Source organism: Bufo bufo, chromosome 8 (genome assembly GCF_905171765.1).
Source record: "Bufo bufo chromosome 8, aBufBuf1.1, whole genome shotgun sequence".
NCBI classification, from domain to species: domain Eukaryota; kingdom Metazoa; phylum Chordata; class Amphibia; order Anura; family Bufonidae; genus Bufo; species Bufo bufo.
The window spans coordinates 34,839,380-34,862,295 of record NC_053396.1 but is presented as its reverse complement, the minus strand read 5'-3'; the positions used below and the strand labels follow the sequence as shown (position 1 = coordinate 34,862,295).

Below are 22,916 nucleotides of genomic sequence, written 5' to 3'. Positions count from 1 at the left end.
TGGCACAACCTATTCCAGTCTACAGCCGAAGCTTTTCAAGATTAGGATAATATGCAGAGCATACAGGAGGGTTCATCTGGTCTAGTCATTTAATCTGCCACTCATTCGGCACCTTCTGCAGATAGGCATACGATGCTGGTGGTATTCTCCTGTCTGAGAGGTACAGATGTAGCAGAGCTGAGTCTTTCAGTTGGAACAACGGACGCTTCACCTGTTTTACATAGGGCTGCGGCTTGCGTGGTGCACCTTAAAGAGGAGACTAGAAAGTGTCAGAGCTTTACGCTGAGGTGGTGAGAAATGTTACCGACTGCTTCTGCCATATCTGGTTTTGTGTACAGACATTGAAATTAGAGTTAAATTAGGGCATGCTGGAAGCATCAAAATGTCGATTTACTTTTGATATTTAGCTGTTTTTCCTTTTATTGTGATTTTTAGTTAAAAAAAAAAAATATATAAAATGTAGTATCAATCTGCAGTGGCGTTCTATAATCCGACCCCCACGGATCAGTAAGTTATGGCTTGCTACCACAATAAGGTCTCTTTCACAGGGCCGTGACAAGATGGTCAGTGTTTCATCCGTGAAGATGTTTGTGAAGTGTCCATTGGTTTGTTTTTTGTCGTCATGTGTCATTGACATGCACTGCTAGGGTGAAAAAGGGATTTCCAGAGCATCACCCACCAGTGGTCAGCGAAAAGCACCCTCCATGTTCTGTCAGTGGTCTTCACAAGACCCATAGACTTCAATGGGCCAAAGCAGTGCATGTCTTCGTTGTTCTTCTACTAAAGCATGGTCAGTGGAAAAACCAGGGTGTGTGAATAAACATATCAACGTCAATGCATACATGTGCTGTCCAAGGAGAACACGTCCGCATTTACTGATATTCGGTGGGAGCATGTCCACACAGGATGAATTTCGCTGCAGAACTACAACAGATCCACATGAGTAACATGCAGATTCTGACGCAGGTTTCAACCTGTGCATTGCAAATATCTATAGCATAAATTGCCATCCATCCTGAGGATTTAAGCTCCGCACTGTGTGTAAATTTTTATACGGATTGTTTCCACGGCATGTGGTAGAGATTGGTTTAAAGCTGATCCACTTTGCTGCTACTGTAAAACGCTGCAGATTTTCCACCCACAATTCCATATATATACCCCCAGTGTAGACATACTCTTAGGCTACAAGCACATAGCAGTGTAGTTTATACTGATTTTCTTGCAGGATTTGTTGCTTTTCCCATGAAATCTGCACCAAATTTCACATGGTTTACTCGCAGATTTTCATGCACCTTTCCCCCAGATCTAACCCTTTGCATTGCGAAGGGTGAAATCTGCACTGGAAATGCACACAGTTTACATGTTCTGGATTTCAAAAATCTGCACCACATGTAAATTTCTGCATGTTAAAAAGCAGCACCGTTTGCGTGAGATTTTGGAAAATCTCATTAACTTTGCTGGCACTGTATTACGTCGCAGATTTTCCGCACAAAACCCTGGGTGGAGAAAGCGTACCTAATACGCGTCACATATGTCCTTAAAGGGGGAGCACTGTCAGAATGATCTTTTGATGTCATACAGGTAAGGAGGTCACATTGGTGAAATCTGTGATCGCAGACCACCCCTGACATAAAGAACGATAAGACTGTATGGACCTGGCAGTCACTTTGGCACCGACGATAGATTTCTGTCATTGTGAGGAAAGGGACGTTCATTTCACATTTGCTCAGACAATCTAAAACGGAGCATGCTATATACAGCTCTGGATATCCATGGTGACTGGAGATCACAGACATCACCAATGTCCTCTCATATGAATGTAGGTCATTTTCTACTGTTTCTCTGTCATATCTGCCACTGAGAAAGCTGGGTGACAACCAATCAGGTTGTTATTTCAGCCAGTCCAGGCATGAAACGTGTAATTCTGTACCAATGAAATAATGGACATAGTTACTTACCTACCCTCTGCTGAAGTCCTTTCACTGATACGAGCAGAGCGACGGTTGTTGTGTCTTCTGCATGGATCTTCTACGATTGGCCCCTGCTAGGTACCGATCCTCTAACATGGCTGCCCATAAAGTTTTGTTCTTCTGGGTGTTGCGCTCCTAGAGCAACACCAAAAGGTGAGATTTTCCGTGCAGATTTATGTATGTTTCTGCACAAAATCCACATCAGAAACTGCAATGTGTTACTTACGGATTTTGTAGCCGGTTTGATGCAATTTTGATGCAGATCTCACCCTTCCATTGAAAAGGGTGAAATCTATACCAAAAAATCGTACAGTTGACATGCTGCAGATTTCAAAATACTGCAGTTCCTCCGCACATATAAAACAACGTGTAATCAGGAGTGTGTACAGGTCGCCTACACACTGTTTTTCTGCGTGGATTCTTGTGTACAAATGTAGCACAATACAGTACCAGCAAAGTGTGTGAGATTACCAGGAATGCTCAACCTGCGGCCCTCCAGCTGTAGTCAAACTACAACTCCCACCATGCCCTTCTGTAGGCTGATAGCTGTAGGCTGTCCGGGAATTATGGGAGTTGTAGTTTTGCAACAGCTGGAGGGCCGCAGGTTGAGCATGCCTGGATTAGACAGATCTCATATTCACTTTGCTTTTTTTTTATGCAGATTTTGAAATGTCAATTGATTTGTGCGTTTTTTTTTTGTTTTTTTTTCGTGTGTGCGGATTTCAGCCTTTTCAATGCAAGGGTCAGATCTGCACAAAAAAAAAAATCACATGGGCTACAGAAATCGGCGCAAAAAGCTGCACCCATGTGCAAATAGCCTTACACTTCTACCTTTGAAATGCAGTAACCTCAGTCCCCCATTTCTTCCCCTGACATCTCTTGTCCCACACAGTAAATAGCGAAGATTTTCAAGCCTGGGAAAGCTGAGTGAGAATGTGTTGAAGCTATAATGTCAGTCATACTGGTTGTCACCTAGCTATTTCACGAAAATGCTCTTTAACATTTATTAAAAATCCCCCCAAAAACTTTTACAAACATGTTAGGAGTCATATTTAACTTTTGTCCTAGCAGATAAGGAGCAGCGTGCTCCAAGATGTCTGAGCTTCTCAGTAATGGGTGAAGTTCACGAGCTGGATCACTGTCTTGGTGCTGTATGCTGTGACCCTTGTCCTCCCTTCATGTTTTTTGTGGCTCATGTGCAGTTTTGGCTCAGACATAACAGAGGAACATAGAAAACAGAAGCGGTAATGCTGAAGGGCACTATAGCACCCTCTTGTGTTCAGTGGGCCTGCAGCAGCTATAAGATGTACTGTGCACAGTCTTGAGATTGATGAGATTGATTTCACTCGGAATGCAGAGGTGGAATCGGGCTGATGATATTGATGTTGGCCACCTGACGGGTTCATAATTTGGAGCCTATGCTATTTTTTGCACATTATCTGCCCCCTGAAGATTGAGTCTTACGGTCACACAGAAGCCAACATTTTGTGCTTATCCAAATGCTCTGCGTATGTCTTGTACATTGTGAATAATTCAGTGGTGCTTTTGTTGTTAAAGCGAAGTTTAGAGCGTGTCACTAATGGTGTTTGTGGACGTGATATGATTTTTTTTCCCTTCTCTTGTCACAATGGGGGTTTAATGTCTGTCATGGAAGGACACTCATTCTGCATTGGATCCATGTCACAATGCATAGTAATGAACAGAATATCTAACCTAAGGACGTAAGGGCAGAATAATTATCAAATAATCCCTTATTAAAATCCTAACGAGAGGCATTAAACATCAGCCAAGAAAAGGCCCTGAAACAAGCTGATCAGCGCACGCTGCTCACAGCAAAACAGGATAATATCAACAATTACCCAGTATAAGCTCATTAGGATGGGCCGCAGAATGGCTCGGTGCTGGGGGGTGACATTGAAGGACAGTGACAAGGAGCTCTCCAATCACATAATGGTTTAATAAGCAGCTGGGACACAGCGAGGGGTCGTACACAGTGGGAACATGCTGCTGCTTGCTTGCTGAACCTGGAGGCACAATTAACCCTTACAGCACCACCAGAACTCCGGACTGAGAAGGCATTGGGGGGAATTTTTTTTTTTTTTTTACCTGGTAGACATATACTAAAATGGAATAAATTAAATATTACTAGGAGTTCCCTTCCTTTACCTCGCATGCTGACGGATCCACAATAATGTATAAAAAGACATGTCCTTCCATTGTCCACCTTCATTACGTCCTGGAAATGCCGCCTCAATAATAGTTATCTTGTTCTGATACTTTCACAACTGTGCATAGTTATGTTTGTGTTCACACTATTGTGATTTCATTCTTTCATAACAGAGCTAAGTAGCCATAACATCTCCCATCAACTGACAATTGGGTCCATCAGGTTTGCAATGGGGTTTCAGTCTTCTGCTGCAGGCATACAGATGTAGCAAGCATTACCTTGACATAACATTAAATACATTGCTGAGGAAAACTTTAAATTGACACTTTAATTGTGAAACTGGATGACCCTTTAACAGCCCAAACACTCCTGTTTTTGCTATGTATAAATTTTTTTCACGTCAGCACTTTACTTCCCCTGTTCTCGCCATCACTGCATCCTGACAGGATGTTTACATGCAGAACTTCCTGTTTTCATCAGCTTTCTGCTGATTTTCTATCTGAAAACCAGCATGCTTTGCTTTTATAGCTTGCTCTTTTTGCTGCATTGCCCTGTACACCTTCTCTGTACATGTCAGCTAGGCAGAGAAAGACCCCATGAAACATTACAGAATAAAGCATGCTGGATTTTGTTTAAAAAAAAAAACAGCAGGAAGCTTATGAAAACAGGAAGTTCTGCATGTAAACATTGTGCCAGGATGCAGTGATGCTGAGAAAAGGGAAAGGAAAGTTCTGACATGAAAACAGGTATATGGGTATAAATATACAGCGTTAGGGGTACCCTGGGCAGATTAAAAAATTTCATTTTGAAGCTGGAGAACCCGTGAAACATTACAGAATAAATTATCTTGGATTTTGTTGGGGAAACCCAGCAGAAAGCTGATGAAAATGGGAAGTTCTGCATGTAAACATCCTGCCAGGATGCAGTGATGCTGGGGAAAGGAAAGTTCTGACATGAAAACAGGTGTATGGGGTATACGTATGAAGGGTTTGGGGTACTCTGGGCAGATAAAAAAAAAAATCATTATGAAACTGGAGAACCCTTTTAATACCACAACAACAACTATTGAAAAATTTTAAAAAAATGTTTTTTGTGACAATTGTGTATTTAACAGTATAAACATTATTATTTCTATCAAAAGTCCTGGAACTGACCCTGAAACATACAGAGCTGACCTTAAAGGGGTTTTCATCACAGACAACTTCATTAAGATTAGAGTTTACCTACCTGTGACCAGCCACAAATTAAAGGCTATACAAGTGATTGGGAAAGAGCTGCAGTAACCAAGCATGACCACTGCACAGTGTACGGAGCTGTGCCTGTTTCCAGTGCGCTGTAGCTCCTCCTATCAGTTGATCTGCCAGGATGACTGGAGTCAGATGCCCACCAGTCTGATGTTGATGGCTTATTCTAAAGACAATATGAATGTCCCAGAAAACCCCTTTGTAGAAATTTTGTATTACATGGTGACCAGTGACTTTCTCTGTAGTCTGAGCCACTCTTAGGGCTCTTTCACACTTGCGTTCTTGTCTTCCGGCATAGAGTTCCGTCGTCGGGGCTCTATGCCGGAAGAATCCTGCACAGGATTATCCTAATGCATTCTGAATGGAGAGAAATCCGTTCAGGATGCATCAGGATGTCTTCAGTTCCGGAATGGAACGTTTTTTGGCCGGAGAAAATACCGCAGCATGCTGCGCTTTTTGCTCCGGCCAAAAATCCGGAACACTTGCCGCAAGGCCGGATCCGGAATTAATGCCCATTGAAAGGCATTGATCCGGATCCGGCCTTAAGCTAAACGTCGTTTCGGCGCATTGCCGGAGCCGACATTTAGCTTTTTCAGAGTGGTTACCATGGCTGCCGGGACGCTAAAGTCCTGGCAGCCATGGTAAAGTGTAGTGGGGAGCGGTATACTTACCGTCCGTGCGGCTCCCGGGGGCGCTTCAGAGTGACGTCAGGGCGCCCCACGCGCATGGATGACGTGATCACATGGATCACGTCATCCATGCGCATGGGGCGCTCTGACGTCACTCTGGAGCGCCCCGGGAGCCGCACGGACTGTAAGTATACTGCTCCCCCGCTCCCCGCTCCTACTATGGCAACCAGGACTTTAATAGCGTCCTGGGTGCCATAGTAACACTGAACGCATTTGGAAGACGGTTCCGTCTTCAAATGCTTTCAGTACACTTGCGTTTTTCCGGATCCGGCGTGTAATTCCGGCAAGTGGAGTACACGCCGGATCCGGACAACGCAAGTGTGAAAGAGGCCTTACATATCTCCAATGCAGCTCATAGAGCCAAGTGCTGTGAAGTCCATGTGCCCTGATGGGACATATGGACAAAGGTGGTCTTCACGAGACAAGGAAGGTACAAACCTAAAGCAGATGTTTCAGGGAATGTTAGAGATTCCAACTCTGGACACGCATGTTTAAGATGTTGTAGTCATAGGTTAAATTAGTAACTGGATTGCTGCTCATCATATGGTGTATTCACAGTGGCTTAGGTTACTTTCACACTAGCGTTTTTGCTGGATCCGGCAGGGTCAAGCAAAAACGCTTCCGTTACTGATAATACAACCGTCTGCATCTGTTATGAACGAATACGCTTGTATTATCTTTAACATATCTTTAACATTGCCAATACGGATTCGTCATCAACTTTATTGAAAGTCAATGGGGGGACAGATTGTTTTCTATTGTGGCAGAGAAAACTGATCTGTCCCCATTGACTTGCATTGGGGTAATGCCAGATCTGTCTTGCTCCGCATCCCAGGGTGGAGAGCAAAATACAACATGTTGCGGTTTGCTCTCCAGTCTGGGAACGCAACGGAATGCATTTTGGAGCATTCCGTTCCGTTCAGTTTTGTCCCCATTGACAATGACTGAACTCAATACCAGAAAACTTAAACAATAGTGTGAAAGTACCCTTAGCTATGCAGAGTATACAGTTGTACCCCGCTACTTTATGGTATTGTAGAGACCCTTGTGTCATGTAAGAGGACCTTAGTACTAAAAATTACACCTGAGGACAGGGTAGAAGGATAGAGTTTTGAAGCTTCACCTCAGTGTGGATGTGTCTGGTGCTCTATAATGTTTGTTAGTTTTGATAGTCCTGGAGAAACCATGTAAGCCATAAATCATAGATTCACTTTGGATTTACTGTAGACCCCAGTGTCTATACATCCATGTCTGAGATCTATTGGAAATCCACAAGGCATGCGTGATTTATAACTTCCATCCATCCTTCTGTCTGTCCACTCTGGAACATCTTATTACTTATGTCGAATTTTCTAATTAAAGGGCCTAATATGGTCCAGGAAGACCTCCAGCCATGCCGAATAATGACTACGTAGTGCTCGTCTCCAATGTCTCTTTGATCTGTTCCCTTTTGCATGCCTTGCAGGTAATGCAGTTCTAGGTTTCTTTACGCAGTCTTAACTACCTTTCATATGTTTGATTAGATGTTTAATCCGAGCTTCACCTTCTCCCGTGCAGATGGCAGCACTTCAGAGTCCTTTCTATGGTGACAAAATGAACTTATTCTCCCTGTGTCAGAAGATAGAACAGTGTGAATATCCCCCCCTGCCCACAGAACACTACTCCGAAAAGGTAAGTGACGATCGCTTTCCTCCTCGCGCCTGACAGAGAGATCACCTGGCATCTGTCAGTCTGTCTGCCTCTCATATCTAAAATTGTAATTGATGCGTCGTCTCCGCTTGTTGTAGTGTTGTCTAGGTGCAGACCTTTTGCTTTGAAACAAAAGCTAAAAACAGCATAAAAGGCACGCGTCTGCGATATTAGACGCGTTTATTTAGTGGCAAACAGGAATTGATTTCCACGCATTGACGTTGCATGCTTTACTAGGAGAAGCCTCCTACTACCTGTATTTGTGCATACACTTACACAGGGAGGTTATATACATAGATTTAACATCTGTGAAATATTAAGCTAGTCCAAAAATAAAGTCCAAGAGTTCAAAATGAAATGAAAATGAAAATAAACATACTATACAAGTTCCTAATATTCGAGTCTTCCATCAGCTTCGTGATGCCCAGCATGTGTGCACAGAGCCTTTCTGCCCTCTCCGTACTTCACGCTCCTGTGACACACAGCTCAGTATTTGCCTGTTGGCTCCTGGAATTAGTGTAAGTTGACAGATGTGTTTCCTGTCTGTACAATTACTGTCTGTCCACCTCCCTCTGGCAGTGCTAAAGAGCACATGTAAGTACAGTGATACAGCTGAGGGTGCGAAGGAGTGTTTAAGGCTCCAAAGCACCAGCTCAGCCAGAGCCAGGCTCCAGATGGTGTGCATGCTCTATTAGCACAGCGCCAGAGTGAGAGTGCGGAGGGCGAGCCCTTTGGCTCTGGTTTAGCTGTCTGTACATGCTGGTTCTGCCAGTAAAAGTAGCACGTCTTCTCTTTGTCAGAGATTTGGTTCGGCGTGAGATAATCTCCTCCATAAAGAACAGAGAGCGGCACGTAGATTAAAAATGAATGGCCAGACCCTAGCTGACCCCCTTCTACCTGCTGATCCTTGGCCTTAATTTATATTCCGGATTGTGCTGTGTCTATCCAAAGCGCTCTCCTGGGGTCTCGTCTTGTATCCACAATGGTTCATGAAAAATAAGCCTTCCTCAAACTACCCCAGAGTGTGCTACAATCCAGCTTTAAAACGTAACCTCCAGTGGCACATTGTATTGTGCAGTTGGGGGATTCTCTTGAAATATTTGAGCCACGTTGCTATATATTTTACTTGGATATATCTTTGATATGCTCATATGTTCTGTTCTTGTTATGGACTAAGTGGCTCATCCTGGAGCTGTACTCAGTATGTCAGGCTTTTCTTTGGACCTACAAAGAGTCATTTGGTTAAAAAGTCTGCATACATTGTTTTTATGTGTTATATGTATGCAGGTTTATTAAAAGATGGCACCCGAGCCTGGTGGTTTGGTAAAAAAAAAAGAACAGTGGGTCACTTGTTTTTTTTTTGACCAGGTTTATCTGCTTTTGTGCACTGAGACTGCACTGATGATTATTTTTGGAAAGTTAGGGAAGTAAATGAGGGTTAAAAGTGATAAATATAAGGGTAAGGTTAAGCATAATGGAAGAGAAAATCAATGCCAATATTACTTGCTAAATAATAAAACTAGTTAAAGCTGCCATAGAAGGCGTTTTAGTTGACAGTAAGCTGTAGCAACTAGTGTCAGGCAGCTGCTGCAAAGGCAGATAAGATCATGGGGTGTCACCAATATTCCTGGTGGTTAGGGGTCAATGAGCACATCGCCAGTGTTCTAGGGTAAAGATGGAATTGATATTATTTCTAGTTCTCTAGCATTGCAAAAGGGTAATGGACACATTATGTTCATACACCTTAGGGAACATTCACACAACCGTTTCAGTTTTGCTGTCCGTAAATCACATATCTGATATTTGCAGCTCGGCCTCAAAGATGCGGGCATTTATGTGCTGTCCAAATTTTTTTGACCCCTATAGAAATGAATGGGTCTGTATGCGATCTGCAAAAAATGCAGATTGGAAGTGGACTAAAAAATACGCTCATGTGAATGCACCCTTAGATAGCCGAATGAACATTTGACTGAAAGCTATTCCTCCAGACCCCATTTCCCCATATAAATGACACCTCCTGTCAGAACAAAAGATCGGTCATATTAAAATCCAATATGTCTGGTTCTTAATATTCCTAACATCTATTGTAAGTCATTGCACTCCATACACATTAGAGGGTCAGCCAGTCACACCAAAGTCACCAGGTTTGGCCAACAGTCATCTAATGTGTAGGACGAAGGACGTAGTTGTAGGGTCTGAAGAGATAGTAGTTCCATTGGGGCCCGGGTGCTTTGAGGAGGCCTAAAGGTTCCTCTGCCACATAAGACAACAGTATTGTGCGGCAGAGCACACAAACCCTTGTAACGTGAGGCACCACATCCACTCCCTGAAACACTCTAGGACCTGTTTCCCAAGGTAGCAGGACTCGCTCACTTTCTGCAGGTGACCTCCTCAGCTCTGCATACCCCCAACATCTCTGCAGCTACAGACTCCAGCCTCTCCAACCCTAAAACACTTGGGTCTAACACCTCACATGGATCATCCACATTCCCCATGATTTACTGCCACACCTTCTCCTTATATGAGTCTCTGATCTTAGGTCAGTGTGGTGGTATAGTTCATCCCCATTCAGCATCATGGTCTTCCTGGGCCTGGCCATTTCTCTATACCTGTGATGGCTAACCTCTGGGACTCCAGCTCTGGTAAAACTACAACTTCCGAGATGCACACTTGCTTGGCTGTTCTCAGAACTCCATAGAAATGAATAGAGCATGCTGGGAGTCGTAGTTTCACCACAGCTGGAGTGCCGGAGGTTAGCCATCACTGCTATACCTTCCCTGCAACTGTCACCCAGAGGACCCTCATTTCATCCCTGGGTGCCTTAAAGGGGTTGATGACCAGCTCCTAGAACTCTCAAATGTTTTACGTGCTTGAAAAGCCACTTAAAATAACATCCAAGCGTGTCATTACAGGTTAGTAACACCGATGTACACTCTGCCTTTTTATTGGTTTGAGGTTTTATTTATTCGCTCCAGTATATTTGTAGAGTGATTTAATATCTAAATGGTGGGAAAAACGAGTGAAGAGTGAAAATGCACATTATAACCATGGAGAGCAGCAAGTTATTACAAAATGATATCCCACCATTTACAGGTCTCCCATCCCTAATTAGTAAGTTAGATTCTGAGCGTGAAGTCTTACGAACGCAGATATATTGACCATAATAAGACCATTGACAAGGGACTGAACCCTGGACCCTTTGCATGGCACCGGTCACCGCTGTGCTGCTTTGAAAGCCTTTTATAAGCCAGAGACACATTCAGCAGTAATTGACAGGGTTATTGAATGTCACTGAAACCTGTGCACATAAAATCTGCCCCACTATTCATCTTCTTGTCCATTGCTGCCATGAACATCTCCGAGCAGTGAGTCAATTTCGCAATCAATTATCAAACCACCGCTATCATGTGGCTCAGTGGACATTTTTTGGCCTGTAACAGACACCAGTGATCCAGGGAAGTATCAGCTACCCGGCCTCTTTTTTATTTTTTTCAACCTCGCAGCAAATATTTTCCATTGATCACGTTTTGAATGTTATTTTTTTCCTCGTCTCTCTACGTCCCCCTGAGAGAACAGAGAGGAGCGCAGTGTGTTGCTGATCAGCTCAGTCATTCCCCAGAGCCCTGATCCTGTGCAACCTCATAAAGATCCTGACTAAAGCGGCATCTTTCCTCCTGGTTCGCTCCACCAGTCATTCTGTTTTCATGCACACCAATTGTGTTCATTATGTGTGATAAAATATTAAATGCTTCCAGTGTTACAAACCAGGGTAAAACCAAGAAAATTGCACTTTTAGCTGGAATGCCATTGATTTGCCATTATTGAGCCAGCCAATTAAATAATGAAAAGGTAGTGATCTTGAGGGAGTATGAGATATCAGAGGGTCTTTTTTTCTTTTTGCACCACGCTACCTTTCCAAACATTTTTAATAAAGTGTGTGACAAGTAAGCGAAGTATAAAAAAAAAAAAAAGCAATATATTTGCTAGGGGAAAAAAACTAATAGTGGCGGTAGGAAGCCCAATGCTTATTCTTCTTACCATGAATTCTGTATGCTAATAATTCTCTGGTGCCTGCAAATAAGAGCAAGCGAGGCTGCATTAGGTGCTAGATTAGATACTAGAGAGATGGATAGATAACAATTAGAGAGAGAGAGGTTCCACAATCTCTCTAAGGCCAGTCTCACATGAGGATGATGGGTTCGTATTTACCAGACCAAACACTGCCCCTCTGACTGAACTCGCAGTATCATAATGACTTATAGTGCTGTGAATTCCAGCCTGACCACAGGTCTGCTGTACTGTCCGCACATAATGCTGTGATCACAGTACAATAGACCTCACGCTCGGGCAGGAATCTTAAAAGGATTGTTTGGTTTAGGAATTTATTATTATTATATATATTTTTTTTCTAATACCCTCTTGTTCAATGGAGGGGGTCGCTCATTTGTGACTACAATAGATCATCAGGCATGTCCGTGTATTAGGCTACATGCACACAAACGTTGTTTGTTTCCGTGTCCGTTACGTTTTGTTTTTTTTGTGGATAGGATGTGGACCCATTAATTTCACCGCGTGCTGCCCGCATCAGTATGTCCGTTCCGTAGCCCCGCAAAAAAAAAAAATTGAACAAAATTGTCCTATTCTTGTCCGTTTTAGGTATTGTTCCAATTTATTATTATTATTTTTGCGGATCCGCAATTTGCAGACTGCAAAACACATACGGTCGTGTGCATGTAGCCTAACTCACACAGCCCATTGTTTTCAGTGGGCCCCTTGTTATGCTTCAGTTTCCCTGATCGGGCGTTGCAAAGGAATTGAACGTATTGGGGGTTATTTATCATAGTTCTATGCCAGTTTTCTGGCGTAGAAAAGTTGCCAGTTTTGTCGCAGGTGCCACTTTGTGACAAAAATTTTGACTTTTTAGCTTTTACTGACACCCTCCCCACTTGGATCGGAGGAGGCATGCAGTCACTTCAATTGGGTCGCAAAAGATGCCGACAGCACTCAGTATGCTGTCCGCATCCATTGCTCCATTCCGTAGCCCCGCAAAAAAAAAATATAACATGTCCTATTCTTGTCCGTTTTGCGGACAAGAATCGGCATTTCTACAATGGGCCGCCTGTTCCATTCCGCAAATTGCGGAAGGCACACGGACGACTTCCGTGTTTTGCGGATCCGCAATTTGCGGACCAGTCATGTGCATGAGGCCTTAACAACATGTGCCCTAGAAAATTGGAGCACAGAAATCTACTACAGTTCCTAGCTGGGAGTAGATTTTAATTCTGGTGTGCAGACAGCAGATGCCACACATTTATTTAAAGGCGTGTGCCTCTTAATAAGTAGCTCAGATCCTCCTCCATCAGTTTTTTTTTTTTTTATACAAAAGCCTGTATTACACAGGCCGATTAAGCAAGCGATTGTCAGGAGGGAAGGGCCCCCATCAATCACCTGCTCGCTAACGGAGGAGACCACTGCTATTACGTGCAGCAATCTCCTCTGCAGCATGGGGAGCAGCGATCGCTATGCCATCGATCGTTCCCCATGCGGTCTAGTGGTTTGCTGGCGGCGGATCGTAATTAGACAGCACGATCTGCTGCCGGTAAACAATGATTTTTAAGCATGCTTAAAAGTCAGAATTGCCAGATTGACAAGAGATTGCTCATTCATCGGGCAGTCGGTGGCAGTATTACACTGCAAGATGATTGCAGGTGTAATCGGCAGGGGTAATACAGCCTTAGGCCTCATGCACACGGCCACTGCACGGGCAGCATCCGTGTAGCTGCCACAGATGGGTCCAGACTCATTTAACTTGAATGGGTACATGATCCGTCCACAACGCAAAAAAATAGAACAAGTTCTATTTTTTTGCGGTGCGGAGGCACCGAGAGGAACCCGATGGAAGCACTCAGAGTCCGTACTGCTTCCGTGCCTCCGTTCCGCACCTACGGATTGCGGACCTATTCAAAGGAATGGGTCTGCATCCATAATGTGGTGAGCACACGGTCAGGGCCCATATATTGCGGACCCTCTGTTTGCGTGCCGCAGTACGGGCACGGCTGGGCAATGGCCGTGTGCATGATGCTTTAAGACTTGTGTGTGAATCGCTGGTCTTTGGTAAAGGATCCCATTGTTCTGTAGAAACTCTGCCTTAAGGCTCATGCACATGACCATATGTATTTTGCGGTCTGCAAAAAATACGGATAACGTCTGTGTGCATTCCATATTTTGCGGAACAGAACAGCTGGCCTCTAATAGAACAGTCCTATCCCTATTTTTGCGGAATGGACATACGGAAATGGAATACAAACTGAGTACCTTCCGATTGTGGACCTGTTGAAATAAATGAATGATTCCGCATACGGTCTGCAAAAAAAAAAAAACGGAATGGACACGGAAAGAAGAAAATATGTTCGTGTGCATGAGTCCTTATTCATGACATGAGGAGTGGTCATTGGAGGGAAAAAGAGAACTTAAAATGTTTTCCTGGGGTGTTCTTTAAAGGCTTGGTTACACAGTGATCTTGGTCACTCGACAGCTGTGGGATCGCCGTGTAGTGGTGCTAGAATAGAAATTAAAGGGGTTGCAGCGCAACTTGCACGTTTGGCGCGACCGCAGAATCACAAAAAATACAGCAGTGTTGGATTTTTTTTGTGTGAGTAGCCCTGCATTTATAGGCTAGCACTACACTGCGATCCCATCACAATCCTTGGACACAACCGACCAAGATCACTGTGTAGCCGAACCCTTGCAGGTTTTTTTTTTTTCTTTCGCTCTGTAGATCGAGTGATGTTATTTCAGCTTAAGAAACCCATTCGTATAAGAACATGTGAAGTAAAATTCAAGGAGAATTTCCAATGACTGAGCACAGGGGGAAAAAAACGTCTAATATTGTATAATGGGTGAAATGAGTAGTTTGTTGACACCATAGCAGATTTTGGCAGGCAGTAGATCAATCATGTGGCAGTAAGATCAGAGCGGCATACAAAGAGGCTGCATCTACTTCATTTTCTTTCAAATTTATTTTTATTACTCATCAAAATTGTACATTTGGATTAACAACATACATTATAATTCACAAATATCTCAAAATTGCAAATACAAATAAAGGTAATGCATCCGACCAACTATGAGAGATGTTATCATTCTCTCTGACATTGAGAGTGAGATTCAGATCGCTATCATTGAATTCAATTATGCAGAACATAAGATTAGACAAAAACATATGTAAACAGAGAAATAATAAATAAGATAAGAAAAATAAGGGGTGGGGATGGATGGATGGATGGATAGATAGAGGGGGAGGAGTCCTTGCGGCCAGCAATTCTCCACTATAAATCTGTGGCAAGTACTGGGCGAAGGCCCATTTTGTGGCTCACATTGTCTGTAAGGGTCCATTCACACGTCCGTAGGTGTTTTGCATTTCGCGGACCACACATCGCTGGAACTATAATAGAAAATGCCTTTTCTTGTCCGCAGTATTTTTTTTCGGGAACGGAAATGTGGATGCGGACAGCACATAGCATCCGTTCCGGCCCCATTGAAAATGAATGGGTCCATAAAATCCGGAAAAGAATTGCAGACGTGTGAATGGACCCTTACGGTGTCCCATAAGTGATAAGGATGGTTTGTGTGTGCATTGATAGGGCTGCCCAGATGAGGATGTGATATCTATGGCACCTTACTAAGTCCTAAAGCACGGTATTGTTTCCAGGGTCCCCAAAGTTTCATATATCTCTGGTGATTCCTGCTTTCCCACCCCTCCAACTCTTCAAAACGGCAGATGTGATCTACTTTATCCACCCATTGCTCTAATGTAGGGGGTTCTTTACTAAGCCATTTAAGTGGCATCAATAGCCTTGCTGCTTGTAGTAGATGGGTGGCTAGGTCATTTTTAGCTGGGCACCAGGTATCATTTGGGAGCCATAACAGGATTGACTCCAGAGTTAGCTTAACATTTGCCGAGGTAATCAGATTGACCTCTTTCGTTACCTCTTCCCAGTAACTCAAAATCTTTGGATAGAAGCAAAAGATGTGACTCAGGGTGCCCTCCCTGTCCTCTAATCTCCAGCACATATCAGATGACTTTAAGCCCAGTAGATATATTTGTTTAGAAGTATTATACCAGTGTGTCATCACTTTATATGAGTGTTTCTGAATTCTCACACATCTGGAAAAGCCATGAGAACCCAGATGAATGCGCAATCTTTCGGTCTCAGAGAAGTACCTCTGACCATTTAAAAACATATGATGGATTCCCTCTGTTTTGGTTGTTTAGGGGAGAGTTATACAGTATAGAAATCAGCTTATGGGGAGGTTATCTTGAATGAGTAGTTTTTCAAACCAAGTGTGGTCTCCCACTCCCACCTTACTCTGTGTTAGCACCTTGCAGGAGGATAATATTTCTGCCTTATCCAGGAAGTTACTGGTGAGGGATGCTAATGCTCTGGGTTGGGGCGCACCATCTGGCTCCACCAGATCTTCCAGAAAGGTTGCCAACGTCTGGAACTGCTCTATAATAGGTTAGTGGATCAGGGAGACCAAAGCCATCATTCTCCTTCGTCAACACAAGTCTACTATATGCTAAGCGCACTTTCTTTTTGTTCCATAGGAAATTAGAAAAAGTAAACTTAATCTGTCTAAAGAAATGCATGGGTACATGTATCGACAGCATTTGTAGGACATAAAGTAACTTGGGCATTATGAAGGTCTTGAGCAAGTTCTTGCGACCCCTCCAGGAGACATGGGGGATTTGGAGAGATTTCAAATAGGTTTGAATCTCCCGTATTAGTGGTGGATAGTTGATATGGAAGACTCTTGTGAGGTCCGAGGGGATCTTAATGCCCAGATAGGTGAGGTGCAAAGTTTGCCACTTAAAGGGGGTAGCTGATCGCAGTTTAGACCTACCGAGGCTGGAGCTGTTATATTAAGTGCCTCTGATTTAGTGTCGTTTATTTTGAAATTGCAGAGAGTTCCAAAGGTCTCGAAGAGATCTAGCAGGGGAGGAAAGGCACGTGAAGGATTAGTAATGAAGATGAGTAAATCATCTGCAAAGGCAGTCGTATGGTAAGCGGGTAAATAAAGTCCCTGTATTTGGGGATGTTCTCTAATGGCTTATATTAGCGTCTCCATTACCAGGACAAAAAGGGTGGGGGATAGGGGGCACCCCTTTCTCGTCCCATTTTTTATAGGAAATGCAGAAGAGAGGATACATTTCACTCTGATTCTTGCACTAGGAGATCTATATAATGACATTATGGCATTGACAAAGGCAGCAGGGATGCCAAATCTTTATGTATAATCTTTTGCATAAAACCCCTCTATCGACGCTAAGGAGGACCAATGACTGTTTAGACGCCCCAGAATAGGAAATGGCATTAGGAATTCTACACGAGTTATGGTTTCCCTCCCTTCCCGGAACAAACCCTGGTTGCTCAGGATGAACAAGTTTGGGTTGAAAAGAGCTCAGTCTAGAAGCAAGAAGTTTCGCCCAAATTTTGACATCAACATTCAAGAGCGATATGGGTCTGTAACTCCCACATTGCTCTGGATCTTTCCCCTCTTTGGGTAGTAAAGTAACCACTGCTTCTAGAGCCTGAGGATGTAGGCCGGCACCTGACATTACAGACCTACATCATTCTGTGATCTGAGGGAGAAGAGTGGGCAAGAATAGCCCACTGGGAAGCCACCTGGACCCGGGCTTTTGCCTAAGACCATTGACTTTATGACCTTGGCGACCTCATCTTCCGTGACCGGTTGAAGCAAAAGTCAAAGGCCTTCAGGGGGTGATTGTCCTAAGAAGCAGGGGATCTAGGAAGCCATCAGTGGTCCCACAAGAATCCTGTTCCATTGGATCTCCCTCATCCCTCAAGCCATAAGGCTGGGCATAGAATTCCTGAAAGGCTGCTGCGTTATAATTGTTTTTCGTAACCCTACAACCCTGAGCTTGCCTAATTGACTGTATGAAGGTGGCATCCTGATGCTGCTTTAGGAGGTGAGACATACGTTTTGTGCCCTTGTCTCTTTGTGCATAGAATCTAAATTTAGAATATTGGTAAGACTTGGCTGATAGTGTATTGAGCAAGTCTCTCAATTGCCTTCTCAGATGGGTCAACTCCTAATGTTCCTGCAAAACTTTAGACCTCTTGTGGAGAGCTTCAATTGTGGCTATCTGAGAAAGCAGAGAGTTCAGTAGCTTTTGCCTTTCTTTTTTTCCATTTACTTCCCAGGGAAATCAGTTCACCTCTCATTACAGCCTTATGAGTCTTCCATACGGTTATGGTGGGTTCTCTTTAAAGAAAAGAGTGAGCTTCTGTTGCATTGCCTGCAAGTCTATCTCCCTATCCAGCAATGTCTCATTCAGGCGCCAGGACCATGTTCTAGCTGGCATATTTCGAAAGTATAAGGATATATTCACTTGTGCATGATCAGCCTTATTTTGGCTGAGTGCAATAAGTCAAATGTGCTGTTCTGAAACAAAAATGTAATTCAGTCTCTGAAATGTGTTGTGCACATTAGAGAAAAATGTATAGTCTTTAGTAGTTGGGTATAGGAGTCGCCATGCATCAGTTAAGCAAGCATCTTTTAATGTCCTGTGTATTCTCCCTTGAGGTACCTGAAAGTGTATGGAAGTACCGGAGGAGGTATCAAGAGTGGGTGAAAGGTCAATGTTGATGTCACCTCCCACTATACGTATACCTTCCGCAAACTGATGTAGCTTCGCCAGTGTAGTCTTGAGCCATTGTTATTAGCTTCTGTTGGGTGCATATAGACTTGCAAGTGTAATAACATCCACTCCGGTTTTACCCTTAACAAAAATAAAGCGTCCCTCAGGGTCAGATTCTGAGAGAATATGGTTAAAGGGTACATTCTTAGATATAGCAACACTCACCCCTCGAGGCGTTAACATAAGAACTATAGAACCACATTCTAAAGTACACTTGTGGTAGAGATGGTATGCGTCCTGCTTTAAAATGCGTTTCCTGAAAAAAAAAAGCATATATCTGTCTTGGATTTATGTAATTCATTACGTGTTCATGCCTCTCACATTGTAAGTGGCAGATTTAATCTGAGCCATTTAGAACAGCCAGCTGTGAGCATCTTAACCACTTCACATCAGCCCATAGGATCTAAACGTCCTATGGGTGGATGTTTATCTCTGAATGGATGTTCTGGAATGTTGTTTCAGAGATGGCAGCTGCACGCTAATCTTGCAGCTGCCGAGCAGGGGGCCCGCTGTTAGTGACAGCAGTGTACCCCAAAGAGAAGGCAGGGACAGTTCCCAGGTGTCCCTCCCTTCTAGATCGCTGTATACACAGTGCTCAACGAGCTCTGTGTATACAGGTCAGGAAGCGCTATGCGCTTCCTGTCCCGGGCCGGTGGTTGTGTCTGCCGGGGTCGGGAGAGTGAAGGAGGTGTCTGTTCTTCCATTGACCTCGATCAGCCCTGCACTGAGGCTGTACAGCCTCTCTGGGGGGTGTATTTCCCCTGTAACTGGGGCTGCTATATCAGCCCCAGTTACAGAAGAGATCAATAGTGAAAAAAAATAAAGTGAAGTTAAATGTCCCCCAGAGGTCTTGTATGACCTTATGGGGGACGCAATGTGTGAAATAAAAAACATTAAGTGTTTACAAAAAAAAAGTTTCACATGTAAAAAAAATTCCCCACTTGAATAGTAAAAAAAAAAAAAGACATTTAGTATTGCCGCGTCCATAACGACCGGCTCTATAAATATATCATGTGATCCACCCCGTCCAATAAATACCATAAAAAATTAAATTAAATAAAAACTTTTTTGTCACTTTACATCACAAAGTGCAAATCCAAGTGATCAAAAAGGCGTATGTCCCACAAAATGGTACCAATAAAACAGTCACCTCATCCCGCAAAAAATGAGCCCCTACATAAGAAAATCGCAAAAAAAAAAGAAACTATAGCTCACGGAACATGGAGACATTAAAACATTTTTTTTTGCTTTAGAAACTGCTATTATTGTGTTAAAGTGAAATAAAAAAAAGTACACATATTAGGTATCGCCGCATCAGTTACGGATGCGGCGATACCTAATTTCTATAAAAATATCACATGATCTAACCCCTCAGGTGAACACAGTAAAAAAAAAAAATAATGAAATAAAAACAGTGCCAAAAAAGCCATTTGTTTGTCACCTAACATCACATAAAGTGCAACACCAAGCGATCAAAAAGGTGTATACCCCCCAAAATAGTACCAATCAAACCGCCACCTCATCCTGCAAAAAATGAGACCCTAACTAAGACAATCTGCCACATCCGTAACGATCTGCTCTATAAAAATGTCACATGACCTAACCCCTCAGGTGAATGCTGTAAAAAATAAATAAAAACTGTGCTAAAACAACCAAAAAATCATATGTACCCAAAAATGGTACCAATAAAAATGTAAACTCTTCCTGCAAAAAACGAGCCCCTGCACAAGACGATCGTCAGAAAAATAAAAAAAAATACGGTGTTCAGAAAATGGAGACATTTAAAAAAAAAAATGCTTTATTACAGTGAGGAACAGAAGTATTTGAATACCCTGCGATTTTGCAAGTTATCCCACTTAGAAATCATGGAGGGGTCTGAAATTCACATTGTAGGTGCATTCCCACTCTGAGAGACAGAATAAAAAATCAGGAAATCACATTGTATGATTTTTAAAGAATGTATTTGTCTTGCACTGCTGAACACAAGTATTTGAACACCTGAGAAAATCTGTGTTAATATTTGGTACAGAAGCCTTTGTTTGCAATTACAGATGTCAGACGTTTCCTGTAGTTCTTGACCAGGTTTGCACACACTGCAACAGGGATTTTGGCCCACTCCTCCACACAGATCTTCTCTAGATCTGTCAGATTTCGGGGCTGTCGCTGAGCAACACAGAGTTTCAGCTCCCTCCAAAGATGTTCTATTGGATTCAGGTCTGGAGAGTGGCTAGGCCACTCCAGAACATTGATATGCTTCTTAGACCTCATGCACAAGACCATGGTGTGTTTTGCGGCCCCATTCATCCTCTCCTTTATACAGTGCAGTCGTCTTGTCCCCTTCGCAGAAAAGCACCCCTAAAGCATGATGTTACCACCCCCCTACTGCTTCACAGTAGAGATGGTGTTCTTGGGCTGCAACTCATCCTTCTTTTTCCTCCAAACACGACGAGTGAAGTTTAGACCAAAAAGTTCTACTTTGGTCTCATCTGACCACACGACTTTCTCCCATGCCTCATCTGGATCATCCAGATGGTCATTGGCAAACTTCAGACGGGCCTGGACATGTGATGACTTGAGCAGGGGAACCTTCCATGCAATACATGATTTGAAACCATGACAACGTAGTGTTCTACCGACAGTGACCTTTGAAACTGTTCATGTCATTGACCAGCTCCTCCTTTGTAGTTCTGGGCTGATTCCTCACCTTTCTTATCAGTGATACCCCACGAGGGAGACTAACAGTCGTCTTTAGCCTTTTCCATTTTCTAACAGTTGCTCCAACAGTTGATCTATTTTCACCAAGCTGCTTGGCCATTGCCCCGTAGCCCTTTCCAGCCTTGTGGAGGGCCACAATTTTGTCTCTGGTGTCTTTTGATAGCTCTTTGGTCTTGCCCATGGTAGTAGTTGGCGTCTGTCTGACTGTGGGGTGGACAGGTGTCTTTAAAGAGCTCAGACAGGTGCTACTAAGTTAGATTAATGAGTGGAGTAGAGATGGACTTTTTAAAGGTACAGCAACAGGTCTTTGAGAGCCAGAATTCTTGCTGTTTCTCAGGTGTTCAAATACTTATGTTCAGCAGTGCAAGACAAATTCTTAAAAAATCATACAATGTGATTTCCTTATATTTTTTTTTTTTTTTTTTTTATTCTGTCTCTGAGTGGGAATGCACCTACAATGTGAATTTCATACCCCTCCATGATTTCTAAGTAGGAGAACTTGAAAAATCGCAGGATGTTCAAATACTTCTGTTCCTCACTGTATGTAAAACTGAAACAAAGAAAGTAGACCTATTTGATATCATTGCACCTTAGCCCCTAGTTTCCAAAATGGGGTCACTTTTTGGTAGGTTCTACTGTAAGGGTGCATCAGGGGGGCTTCAAATGAGACATGGCATCTAAAAACCAGTTCAGCAAAATCTGCCTTTCAAAAACCATACGGCGCTCCTTTTCTTCTGCCCTTACATCAGTTTACGAACACAAGTGGGGTGTTTCTTTAAACTGCAGAATCAGGGTAATAAATTTTGAGTTTTGTTTGGCTGTTAACCCTCTGTGTTTAATAAAAAAATTATTAAAATGGAAAATCTGCCAAAATGTTTTCAGTAACTTGAGGGGTGTAGTTTCTACAATGGGGTCATTTATGGGGGGTTTCCACTGTGTAAGCCCCACAAAGTGACTTCAGACCTGAACTGGTCCTTTAAAAAGTGGGTTTTGGAAATGTTCTTAAAAAATTTAAGAATTGCTTCTAAAATTCGAAGCCTTCTAACGTCCTAAAAAAATAAAAAGACATTTACAAAATGATGCCAACATAAAGTAGACATATGAGGAATGTTAAGTAATAAATATTTTATGAGGTATCACGTTCTGTTTTAAAAGCAGAGAAATTGAATTTTTGAAAATTAAGAATTTTTCTAAATTTTGGATTATTTTATAAATAAAGGTAAAATATATTGACTCATTTACCACGGTCATTAAGTACAATGTGTCACGAGAAAACAGTCTCAGAATGGCTTGGAAAAGTAAAAGCGTTCCAAAGTTATTACCACAAACTGACATGTCAGATTTGCAAAATTAGGCTCTGTCAGGAAGGGGGTAAATGGCCCAGATGTGAAGTGGTTAATGCAAATGGTCCGGAGACGTGCCGCATGAAGGAGGGAGGGTGGATAGGAACAAAATGAAAAAAAAAAAAAAAAAAAATATATATATATATATATATATATATATATACACTCACCTAAAGAATTATTAGGAACACCATACTAATACGGTGTTGGACCACCTTTTGCCTTCAGAACTGCCTTAATTCTACGTGGCATTGATTCAACAAGGTGCTGATAGCATTCTTTAGAAATGTTGGCCCATATTGATAGGATAGCATCTTGCAGTTGATGGAGATTTGAGGGATGCACATCCAGGACACAAAGCTCCCGTTCCACCACA

General features: G+C 42.8%; 1 protein-coding gene across 4 annotated transcripts in view; it reads left to right on the top strand.

The window, feature by feature from the left end:
- NEK6 (NIMA related kinase 6) overlaps nt 1-22,916 on the top strand; it is a 206,017-nt gene that overhangs the window by 172,544 nt on the left and 10,557 nt on the right. For all 4 annotated transcript variants that reach the window (XM_040404903.1, XM_040404905.1, XM_040404902.1 and 1 more), the window contains one exon: nt 7,628-7,741. In XM_040404903.1, coding sequence (XP_040260837.1) covers nt 7,628-7,741 — 114 coding nt within the window. The remainder of the gene's footprint in view (nt 1-7,627; nt 7,742-22,916) is intronic.